The sequence below is a fragment of the Eulemur rufifrons genome, chromosome 29, assembly GCF_041146395.1.
Source record: "Eulemur rufifrons isolate Redbay chromosome 29, OSU_ERuf_1, whole genome shotgun sequence".
In the NCBI taxonomy this organism is placed as follows: domain Eukaryota; kingdom Metazoa; phylum Chordata; class Mammalia; order Primates; family Lemuridae; genus Eulemur; species Eulemur rufifrons.
Window position 1 is genome coordinate 95,679,595 of NC_091011.1, and position 12,156 is coordinate 95,691,750.

Sequence of the window (12,156 nt, forward strand, 5' to 3'; positions counted from 1 at the left end):
TCTTAAAGTGCAAAAATTCATGGGTATGAATAAGAAAGATTGAAAAGAAGTAATTTTCCAGCTTCTAAAAGCCGCCTATATTCCATGGCTTGTGGCCCCTTCCTCCACCTTCAGAACCAGCAGTGTGGCACCTTCAACTCTCCCTCTGATTCTGACCCTCCTGTGTCCCTCTCAGAAGTCCCCCGTGACGGCGCTGGGCCCACCTGGAAAATCCAGGATACTCTCCCCTTCTCAAAATCCTTAAGTTAATCCTATCTGCAAAGCCCCTTTTGCCACAGAAGGTGGCACAGTCCCCAGTTCTGGGGATTAGAATGTGGACATCTTTGGGGGCTGTTATTCTGCCTACCACAAGGTACAGGAGTGAAGTCACAGAGCCTGGTGCCCTACGTGAGGGCTCTTTTCAGCACCAGCTGGGTGGCAGGTGGAGGACCCAGCCGGCACCCTCCACCACCAGCCCAGGATGCCCCTCTGCCACCACTTCCTGCCGGCTCTGGAAGTGTTCTGGCCACTAGATGGAGGGGTGGGCAGAGTGGGGGCTGCACACCCACAGCCTGTGGACCCTTGGGGCCCGGTGGACCTGGTTCCACCCTCCCCGTCCCTCCTTCCTCACCGCCCCCAGACCCCACCCCTTAGTACCAGCGTCATGTAGGAATTTACTGTATGGCTCCAGCGTGCAATCCCAGGGGTAGCCTCGGCCCCCTCTGCTTAGTTGGTGAAGGTGTCTGTCACCCAGGGGAGGCCCAGGTGGGGAGGCCCTGTGCTGCATCCTCCGCACCTGTCCCTGCATGGTCCCCAGCGCCACCATCCCCCTGGAGCTGGGCTCAGTTGTCCTGAGATGCCACAAGCCCCAGCCTGCTGTGAGGCCCGAGCACCACGTGGATCACACCGTGCCTGCCGGGCTCCTGGCCCCGCGGTTGCCTGCTCTGGGGAAATCTCTTCTCCACAGGCCTCCAGGGGAGGGCTCAACAGCACGTGGGAGCGCACCCAGGAGCGCGGCAATGATTTTTCAATTCTTGGTGTTTAATGAATTCTTACTGTTCAATTAACGCCCACGTTAAAGCTCACAGCAAACTCACGGTCTTGGTAGAGCTCGGCGCGGTGAACCCGTTTGCGGATGAGCGAGCTGAGTCCCAGAAGCGCAGAGGGACTGCGCACAAGCAGCTGAGTGGCAGAGTGCTCCGGCCGCGAGTCCATTCAAGAGCCCCTGGCACAGGCTGCCTGGCGTGGGCAGACGGGACCACTGGCTAGGGGGCCTGGGACCTCAGGGTTGCCCTGGGCAGGGTCCCTCCCGGGAGGGTGGTGGAGCCCCAGCCTCGTGCCCTCTGGCCTGGCCCGGGGACCAGAACAGCCACAGGGGCAGCAGTGACCCCGGAGGGGACAGCTCTACCTACTGCACTTCCTCTTTGCTTTTCCTGACAGGGCAGCCGGCAGCTGCTGTGCCTTCTGCCCTGTCACCTCCCCACAGTGCCTGGGAGGTGTGGGAAGCGATGCTGTCACCTGGGCTTGGGGACAGGCTCCTTCCTCCCTCTGCACAGGCCCCTAGGCAGGAGGTCAGGACGTTGTTTCCTTGTGCTCATGGCCTTCCCTGGGTTGGGTATCCGAGTGATGCTAGTTTCATAAAAGATGGTGGGCACTGCCCATTTGTCTCTGGACGTATTTGTTCCTTGAAGATTTTGGTAAAACTGGAATTTAAAGCGGCCCAGGCCTGGTGCTTTCCATGTGGTTAGATTTTTGACTCGTAGGTTCAGTTTCCATAACGGCTACAGTTCTGTTCCGGTGTCTATTTTTCTTTGGGTCAGTATGGTCATTTATACTCTCCTATTCTATTGATCATTCGTCTAAAACGCCACATTTATTGGCATAAAGATGTACGCAGAGCAACTTGAGATGCTTGTGTGTTTAACCTGCAGTGACAGCCTCTGGTCATCGTGGACATTCGAATCCACCGTCACAGACTGTGTGGCGGCACCTCCGTCCCGCCGGACCTGCAGATCTGCGGCTGGTCCTCGGGTGGCTCCTCTCTCAAACCCGCTTCTGTGGCTGGCTCCTGGGCCCTCCCTGAGGTGGGGAGGGAGGGGGGGCTCTGAGGAGAGGCCAGCAGTGTGGTGCAGGAAGGGTGGCCAGGCAGAGCTGCCCCAAGACTGAAATGCGTCCTCAAGGCTAGAGAGTTGGTGCCCCCGCCCCGCCCCCTCCCCGCCCCCTCCCCAATCAGATGGGCAAATGCTCTCCTGTCTGCAGGGCCTCTCTTGCTTCTTCCCAGAAAAGAAAGCAAACCTTTCCCAAACAGCTCTCCCCTGGCTTCTCTGGTGAGAACTTTCAGCAGCCCAGGTGGCTTGCCGCAGTGTGCACCAGCAGACAGGCGGGACTGAAGGAATGGCACCTGGCCCTGAAGGCAGAGACAGCCGTGGGCTGTCCGAGGACTGACACAGTCCGAACTGCTCCAGGGGCTCCACCTTCCAGGTCCTGAGTGGCTCCCGAGGGAGCTCCGGTGAGGGTGCCGGACTCAGCTCTGCCTCCCTGGGGAGGCCCGTGTGTGCGTGTGCACGTGCGTGTGTGCGCACCTGTGTGGGGCCCGAGGTGCAAGCCGGGGGTACTTAGAAGCACGGATGCAGACTCCAGCCTGCAGCAGCACGATTCCTCGTGCCTGTCCCTGCCACCTCCTCACCCCGCTGCTTGGTCGCCTGGCTGGCCTCCCCCGTCACAGCCTCCCAGGCGGGGCCTCATTCCTCCAGGATTTCTGAGTCCAAATTGCTGAGCGAGGGAACCTGGTCCAGTTCTCGACGGGCCAAGTGGGGTCCCAGTCCAGCTCACTCCTGGTCTGACGGCCTGCAGCGGGGGCAGGCCACGGGGCACATGGGCACATGCCAGCCAGGGGAGGGGGACAAAGAGCCAGGGGCTGGCAAGGGCCCCGGTGGGAACCCAGCCTCCTGGGCGAAGCGCCTCCACCTTCAGTCCTGCTGGGGCCGGAGGAGGAGAGAGAAGCTAATGTCTGCAGGGACACGGCTTCCAGGGCAGCCCCAAGATAGGATGAGACGTTTGTGGAATTCACATCGGTAAAGGGTTTTTGTTTTTCCATCCAAACCAGCCCGCAGCAGGCGGCCCGCACACTGGGTGCAGGAGACGACCGCGGCGCGGGTCTTCGTCCTCGTCCTAGTCTGTTCGTGCTGCTGTACAGAATGCCTGCGACTCGGGAATTACACGGGAGAGAAATTGATTTCCTCACAGCTCCGGAGGGTGGGAAGCCCGAGGCCGTGGTGCCGGCAGGGTCGGGGTCCGGCGAGGGCCCGTTTCCGCGGACAGCGCAGCCTGCGCGTCCTCGTGTGAGGGCAGAGAGGGAACCGGCCCCAGTCCTGTCCCCGCGGCGCCGCCCTCCTCGCCTGACCACCGCGACCGCGCCGCCCCTCTTGAACTGCAGTGTCCGGGGGCGGCAAACCGGGGCGAGGAGTCGCCCCCACTCGGAAGTCGTGCGGTCGCCTCACTCCGCCTGCGCTCCCTGCTCTCCTCAGAACGAGGCCCCGGTGCAGCCGCCGCGCGAGGCCGCGGTTCCCAGAAGGTGCCCTGAGCCGCCGCCGCCGCCGCCGCCGCCGCGGGGCCTGGGAGAGAGGCGGCGTCCTGCCCCGCCCGGGCCGGGGAGCCAGGCGCGCTGGGGGCGGGCCCCCCCGTGCTAACGAGCCTCCGCTGACTTGGGAACCACCGAGGCAGAGGCCGGGAAAGGTTGCGCCTCAGAGGGAGGAAAAATCCAAACGTCAGCGCCCAGGAATGTGACCTTTCCCGCCGCTCCAGCTGGAAGCTCGGCGTCCTTCAGCGTGCGCCTTTTAGGGTAAAGTTCATTCGGGACGTTACCCTCACAGCGACGCCGTGCGAAGGAGCCGCGCATCGCCGCGTGGGCGCGCTTGAATTCCTCGCGGGCCGACAGTGCGGGCGGCGGGAGGGACACGGCGCGGCGGGACGCGGGGGGCGGCGCCCGGCCGGCTCCTGTCGGGAGTAACTGGGAGGCGCCGCCGGCCGGGCCTTTCCCGGGCAGCAGGAGGAACTGGGTGAAAGGTCCTGATTGCCGAGGCCACAAGATTTCCAGACTCCTGTGCGATTCCTTGTGAAACTACGTACCTTAAAAAGTGTGTGACCCGAGACCGTTCCCGGGGTTGTGGCAGGTGTGGGAGCTGGGGGGACCTGCAGCCCGTCCCCCAGGCAACCCCTCCGTCACTGACGGGAGCTGGGGTCCCACCACTCAGAATCCGGGGGACAAGTCGGCTGCCTCCCTGACCTGGGCGACACAGGTCGGGTGGGCAGGCGCGGGGGGAGCTCTGGGGACCCCGGGGGTGCAGGACGACCACCCGGCAGCGGCGTGCGTGCGCCAGGACAGACCCACCACTCCTTTGTCACCAAGGCGGTGGTTCTTAGTGATCATACTGTTCTTGGTACCTTGACACCTTGGGCCAGACTGGAATGACACATTTCTCCTCGGATTTTGTAGACTTGGCTCTTGTACCTGGCGATGTCCCACGTTGCCGTTCCGCACGTGCGGCCCAGGAACAAGACGGCAGCCCTGCAGGACTGCCCGAGTCGCGCACAACACCGACTGCTGCTGCAGACACGGTTGTGGAAACTCAGGAAGCTTCAGAAACTCGAAAGATCTCAGGATGGTGGCCTGAGGTCAACACAGTCACACCCAGGACTATGACTTGGTGTATTCACAGGGTTTTGGAAACATCCAAGGTTTTCTCACTTCAGGTCATTATGATACAACAATCCCTGGCAAAGGTAGATTTTATGGATAACAGGAAATGAGACCACAAGTATAAGTGAGTTGCCCAAAGGTACACAGAGTTGGGACCAGCACTGGAATGTCCCAAGTCTTAGTCCAATGACATGTTGAATTGAGGTTCCCTGTGGCTATCCGGGTACCAGGTCACGGGCTGTGTTCACGTGTGGCGTGGTGGAAACCAGGACTAAGCGTGGGTTGATCTGCACAGTAGGCGCCCGGTTGAACTCTCTGGGCCTCAGGTCCCTCCTCTGAAAACAAGGATGTGAAATTGGATATCAGACTCGTCCCAGTTCTGATTCCACAGCAGACTTCACCTGGCCATAAGGTTTCCCTCTGGGAAATTGCTGGAGGTAGGGTACAGTAGTAAGGATGGGAAACAAAAATTTTGTGTTTATTTGCTTAATGCAATTTTTTTTTTTTTTTTTTTTGCTTAATGTAACACTTTCCTGCTTAGGGGATGGGAAGGAGGCAGAATGGTCCTGGGGTCTTCTGAAGAATGCTGCGCAAGACTTCCTCGTTTCCAGGCTGGTACAGTCAGCCAGGCAGCCTCACTGTGCTTTTGCACAATGGAGCTGTCAATAGGAGTAGCCGTAGCCAGGGCGTGCACAGGCCTCCAGGGAGCTCACACCCCTCCCGCCTCCTCCCAGGGGCGCTGCAAGGTTGGGGGGTCGAGCAGCAACAGACAACACTTCTGACTTGGGGCAAAGACATTTCCGTAGGAGTCCAAATCTCTACAAGGATTGGTGTTAGATAATACTCTAAAAGGCAGCAGTTTATTCTGGGTCATCTCCCAAAGTGCAGAGATTACAGGTGCAAGCCACCCCGCCTGGCCAGTGTGAGAGTTTTGACCTGCTGTTTCCGAGCAGGGCCAGCCTGTTCACTACTCCATAAACAGCCTGGTTGTTTCCTGCTCAGAAAGTCACCATACTGATGCTGAACTTAGTGCAGCCACCCAACCTTGGCATAGCATACTACAGTCCAGAACTCCTGGGTTCAAGAGATCCTCTCGCCCCAGCCTCTCATGTAGCTGGGACTACAGGCATGCACCACTGCACCCGGTGATACAATGTTTTATAACTGATTGTAAGATGGATTTCTATTTCAGAAATGTTAAAAGTCTTGGTGATGAAAATATTTAAATAAAAATAATTTAAGTCAAATCTGGCAGTTGCAAGAATTTCTTTAGTAGCTCATATAATCACAATAGCTTACAGCAGCAGCCCCAGCCTTTTTGGCACCAGGGACTGATTTCATGGAAGACAATTTTTCCGTGGACGGGTTGGGGGGTGGGTGGGGGTGAGGGCGTGGGAGGCAGAGCTCAGGTGGTGATGTGAGCGATGGGGACTGAGTGATGGGGAGCAGCTGTAAATACAGATGAAACTTTGCTCACTCTCCCGCTGCTCATCTCCTGCTGTGTCCCCCACCCAAGTTTCATGAAAGACAATTTTTCTACAGACACTGGGGGCGGGTCATGGGCGGTGCAGAGCTCTGCAGCCGGGTCCCTAACAGTCCCCAATCCTGGGGGTTGGGACCACAGGCTTATAGGACACAGAATGAATTTGGTTATTGCTCCTTTCAGCCCTGAAACCTTACTTAACCATCTCACACATCTAAGATGATTTCTTCATGTGTAAATAGGGTGTCACCCATTTCACAAAGACAGTGTGAAGGAGACAAGAACAAGCACATCAAAGATGCTACCATCACCTTCTGGGGTAAGGAGCCCCTCAGTCCTGAGACTAATCCAAGGTTGAGAATGTGTAACAGACACTCTTGGGGTGGGACCGCTGCCCTGGGCAAGGTTCAATGTAGGACACAAGCTCTGCAGGGGTGGGCAGTTTCCTCTGCTGTATTCACAGCACTTACAACATGGCAGGTGCTCAGGAAACACCTGAAGGAATGGGCAAACTAGACCACGTACTAAAATGACACTATGCTACCTGCAATTAGGAGATCCAGGCCTTAAAGGACCACTCCAGGAGAGTTGAACTTAAGTTTCAAGCACAATATGATGATGCTGGAAGTTCCATTTAAATAGAAATTATTTCTGAGATGAAAAGGGTTGACTGGATGAACTAGATCCATATTTTATGTGGTCCCATATATTTAGTACCGGTACATTTTCAGTTCTAAACAAAAACCCTGTTAATAAGTGACAATAGTGTTGTCAAAATTTATTTTTATTTAAAAAGTGTGTTATTTGGTAGAGGTCTTCAAAGGCTTGAATTTCATCCTAGAATGACCAATGAGAAAAAATATTAAAAGATCCCAAATAATGGTATGTTCTAAAAATATGATTTTTCATTAAAAATCAGTTGCACAGCAAAATATTTTATTAATAAAGTCAAAGTAACATTTGCTTAGGTATTAGAAATGGCCCTGTGAAGTTTTAACTGGGGAGGGGCATCATTTAAAAAACACTGCTCAACAGACTAGGTGACAGCCACCGAGCAAATTAAACCCCTCCTCCTGCTGACGCTGCTCAAAGCGTGGGGCTCATGCGCCTCCACACAGAACGTGGCCTGGGTAATATTCTCCGCCTTTCAACTACTCGATGTTTTGGGATGATGACAGGCAAATCTATTTTCTAAATCATGCCCTGTCTGACATGGACATCAAGCTACGAACAAGGAGGCACAAAAAAGTCTCTTAAGAGCTCCTTTTCTGGCTGGGTGTGGTGTCTCACACCTGTAATCCTGAGGCTGAGGTGGGTGGATTGTTTGAGCTCAGGAGTTCGAGACCAGTCTGAGCAAGAGTGAGATCCCATCTCTACTAAAAAAAAAAAAAAAAAAATAGAAATTAGCTGGACAAAATAAATAAATAAAAAATACATACACACACACACACACACACACACACACACACAAAAAATTAGCCGGGCATGGTGGCGCATGCCTGTCGTCCCAGCTACTCAGGAGGCTGAGGCAGAAAGATTGAGTTCAGGAGTTTGAGGTTGCTGTGAGCTAGGCTGATGCCAGGGCACTCTAGCCTGGGAAACAAAGTGAGAAACTGTGTCTCAAAAAAAAAAAAAAGAAAGAAAGAAAGAAAAAAACCCAACTCCTTTTCTTCAACTAGCATAACAGACACAGAAAAGGGTAGTAAGAATGCTCCACTGGTGACCACCACGGCCCGCCACTGCCATTAAGTATTTCAGTTAAGGTTTAGGGTTCTGAGGGTAGGAGAGAAAATACTCATTATTGGGGAGTAACTCTCCTCATAGACCCCCAAAGCTGTCAACTGTCACCAACCCCGTCACCCAGTAGCCGAGAGAAGTTGGCCTGCAAGGGCTCCCATGCCTCTTCCTGTAGCCACGTCCTCCACTGGTTTCTGGGATCTAGCTTGGAACCTTCCTGAAGGCCAAGAAAGAAACTCTCAGGAAGACAAGGTTTTTCTTCCTCAGGCAGGACAAACGAGGACTAAGGTTTGCAGCTATTTTATTTACAAGTATACATTTAACACAATGAAATAAACACTGATATATTGAAGCCTAGTTAATAGTAGTGTAACAATATGTATCATTTTGATGATTACATTATTTTAAACAACAAACTACGCTGAAAAATTAATGTCGATAAAATTCTTGGTCATAATATTAAGAAATACAATATATAAATTGAAAATATGATTGCTTAAAATTTGAAAATGGAAGTGAACTCATTTGGACAGAGTCAGGGTTTAACATAATCTGAAAGGGGCAGGGGAAGCTCTGACCCAAATGATATCTTTCAGGTTAACAGAAGAAAAATGAAGCATAGTTTCTTAAAGGATAACGGGCAGTTTGCTTCCTCAGGTAGAATATATTCCCGGCGTCCTCAGGTCCTGCAGTACGATCACATCACTGAGCACGAAGACTTTCCCTGTGAAGCTGCCCCATCAATTTTTTCTGCCTCCAAAATTATCCTTCTAAAAACATCAACAGCAGTCTGAAAAAGAAAGAGAAAAGGTTGTTAGTTTTAAAGCAGAACTCTGACGAATATTTCACCACTCCGGCCTGCCCACAGTGGAGGCTGAAGAGTTCCAATTTGACCAGAACTTCAGGGCCCCGGACCCTAGGGCGCCATCCCTCCCCAACCCGACTCGAGACCACAACTAACCTCATATTCTACCTCTGACCCCGTTTTCATTGGTCACCATGAGAAGCCCAAGGAGTCCTCAATGCCTGGACTCTCCCCACCACCTCCTGTCCAGCCCACCAAGGCCTGCCCTGGTACCCTCTGGCTTTCAAGGGTCCCTCTTCATGTCCAGCTCTAATTTTCTTTGAGAAGCAGGTTCCCCAGTAGCCCCTTCCCTCTTCCATATCCTTGGCACCACAGGGCCTCGAGTCGGGGAGCCACCCTGAGCTAGCTGTCCCCACACCATGCACAAACCATCCTCCCAACAGCCTGCCCTCTCCTCTTTGATGACCGTCTGTCTGCCACCCTTAGCCACTCAGTCCCATGGTCAAACCCTACTAGTCCTCCACAACGAGGAGTCACTGTCACTTTGGGCAGGAAATCCTTTTTTACACTGCAAGAGGGTAAGAACTGTCAGTCCCTGTCCTTTTAATGCAGTCATTGTAATCAGGGAGAAAATCCCTTGGGCAGTGCCTAGATTTTATTACCAATAGGCACCCCTCCTGCATCACCCCAATTTCAAGCATCCCACCACACCACCTCCCAGCTCACTACCTCTAGATATCCTGCATGCATCAGGGGACCCGACTTGTTTCTAAAATGAGATGGTTTGATTAGATGATCCCAAGGATAGAATGAGCACCCAATGAATGTCTGATTCAATTAAAAAAACAAAACAAAAAACTCAGGTGTCTCTTACTATCTCAACTCTTACCTGAATTCTCACTATGTAAACTTGGGAACTGAACTGATTCGGATACATCCTCTGCTGTCTGGAATTTGGGAACCAATTACACAGATTGAATACCATTCCGTATCAGAACGAGGAAGAAACAGATTTGACTATCAAGGACACCTGGGTTGAGAGATAACCTGCTAGATATACAAACACTGTGCTGAACCTTATGGAGAACATGAAAGTAAATGATACTGTCTTAGATCTCAGAATTAAGAAGAATAAGAGAGAAGAAACTAGTATTCCTTTCAGCTGGATGAATCAAGAAGGGGTCAATGAGAAGGGGAAACTGAAGCATGGCCTTAAGGACCAGGGCCTTCCCATAATGGGAAAAGGGCTGAGCAGGTCAGGGGAAGCCAGCAACCGGTGCCTCCAAGCCTAACTGAGGAGTCACACCCCTCAGCATGCTGGAGTTTCCTCAGAGAAATGAAAACCTATTAATCTTGCACGAGGCTAAAACAAGCTCACATGCTGAACACTCCTTCAAAGCTATTACCCCCCATAGGAATGTAAGTAGGTAAGTAAAGAAACGAGCAAAGGTGAGGCATTTTCAAGTGCCCACTGTTTGGGAGTGGGAGCAGCTTGGTGTGATTGAAAAGTACAAGGATGTGGTGAGAGAAGAAACTAGAAAAGAGCACATCATGCACTGCCCTGGTATTACACAAAGGGCTCTGAGCCCTGTTCCATAATAATGGACAGTCTACTGACAGCTTCTGAGTAGAGGATGACACCATCTGATGTGTAGGTTTAGAAAGTTAAGGGGAGCAAAGAGAAACAAACTGGTGAGAAATAGTGGAGGTAGGAGGTAGGAGATGCCCCAAGTCTGGGTAAAAGAACATAGGTCTCGGGCGCGGTGGCTCACGCCTGTAATCCTAGCACTCTGGGAGGCCGAGGTGGGCGGATCGTTTGAGCTCAGGAGTTCGAGACCAGCCTGAGCAAGAGCGAGACCCCACCTCTACTAAAAATAGAAAGAAATTATATGGACAGCTAAAAATATATATAGAAAAAATTAGCCGGGCATGGTGGCGCATGCCTGTAGTCCCAGCTACTCGGGAGGCTGAGACAGGAGGATCGCTTGAGCTCAGGAGTTTTGAGGTTGCTGTGAGCTAGGCTGACGCCACGGCACTCACTCTAGCCTGGGCAACAGAGTGAGACTCTGTCTCAAAAAAAAAAAAAAAAAAAAAAAGAACATAGGTCTAAACTAAAACAATGAAAAAAAGAGGAAAAATCAATCATGTGAAACCTTCTGGAACAGAATTTATATCCTTCCTAGGACATGCCTTTAAGGAACATCTGCAGGGCTGAAATCCGCAATAAATGCCGGTAAAATGGTCCGTAATCATTTCTATGTTAAAAATAACACATACATCTGACTCAGTTTCATCCTACAGAAAGGGGGTGGGGTCCAGCTACAAAATTAGTGCCAAAGTGATTTAAGGTAATTCTTGCTTCTTTTCTATGTCTGGACTTATTTCTGTACCAACTGTTAATACAAAACAAAAATAGTATGTCCACAAAAGGCAATATTTCCTTTACTATTAACTTCTGTTTAACCTACAAATATTCTAGGTCCTGTTGTAAACAGAATACTGACTGAATTTATAAAAACATAAATAGTACCTTCCTAAAGCAACCCAGCACTTGGTATCGGAAATGGTGGAAGGCTAAAAAATAAACAGGAGTGATAGGCAGAGAGGTCAATGCTGCCTAAGCGGAACATAACACCTGTGACTGATGGGAAGGGAACGTGAAATGGGTTTTAGAAAATACGTACCTGATTTTCTTTAGCAGAAGATTCCAAAAAAGCTGCATTCCAAGATTCTGCCAAAGCTTTCCCTTCTTCATAACTGATCACCCTAAAGGAAAAAGAAAATTCTAATTAAAATACTTTGCTTTTTATTATATAAAACATCTATAACTGATTTATGAAACAGGCTCCACTTTGATCAATTTTTCCTTGTGAAGCAGAACCATGCTCTGGCTAAACACTATCATCAAGAATGTAACACAGGAACATTTTAATTACGCCCGAGTTGGGGAACAGAATAGACATTGCCTTATGGGGTTATCCATGCTCCAGCAAACTCTTCCAGCTCAGAGAACATGACTGTACTTTCCACTACTCCAATATCTGCAACAATCGACTATTCTACAGCTAGGTTTTAAGCACTCACGGCCAGGGGAAATTGTGAAAGGGCTCACAGTTCAATTCTGTTGTGTGCAGGCTGCAAGAGTCTCTTTCACCGACACTGAACTCCATGGGCACGGGGTTCTTGCCTTTCTTGTTCATCACTGTAATCCCAGCTCCAGGACTCAAAAGAGTATTTGCTGAATAAATGAGCGCTACCTTTGTCTTTTTAGAGTTTGCTTTATGCAAAACAGCATATATCCTAAAGATAACTTCCTTTATAAAGTTTGCTCTCTCTAGAGGAATGTGAGATTTATACTGCAGTTTTGCTTCTGCTGTGCACAACTGTAACATTTCTGGACAGAAATGCTATAATCAAAATATTCCTGCCATCAGAACAATAATTTAAAATGGC

The 12,156-nt window shown here is 51.3% G+C and overlaps 1 protein-coding gene across 1 annotated transcript in view; it reads right to left on the reverse strand.

Annotated features, from left to right (window-relative positions):
• Positions 1-7,909: 7,909 nt before the first annotated feature.
• Positions 7,910-12,156, reverse strand: part of RHEB (Ras homolog, mTORC1 binding) — a 54,055-nt gene continuing 49,808 nt past the window's right edge. Inside the window, exons 7-8 of the mRNA XM_069461534.1 lie at positions 11,388-11,469; positions 7,910-8,688 (exon numbers count right to left, since the gene is read on the reverse strand). Coding sequence (XP_069317635.1) covers positions 8,596-8,688; positions 11,388-11,469 — 175 coding nt within the window. The 3' untranslated portion in view covers positions 7,910-8,595. The remainder of the gene's footprint in view (positions 8,689-11,387; positions 11,470-12,156) is intronic.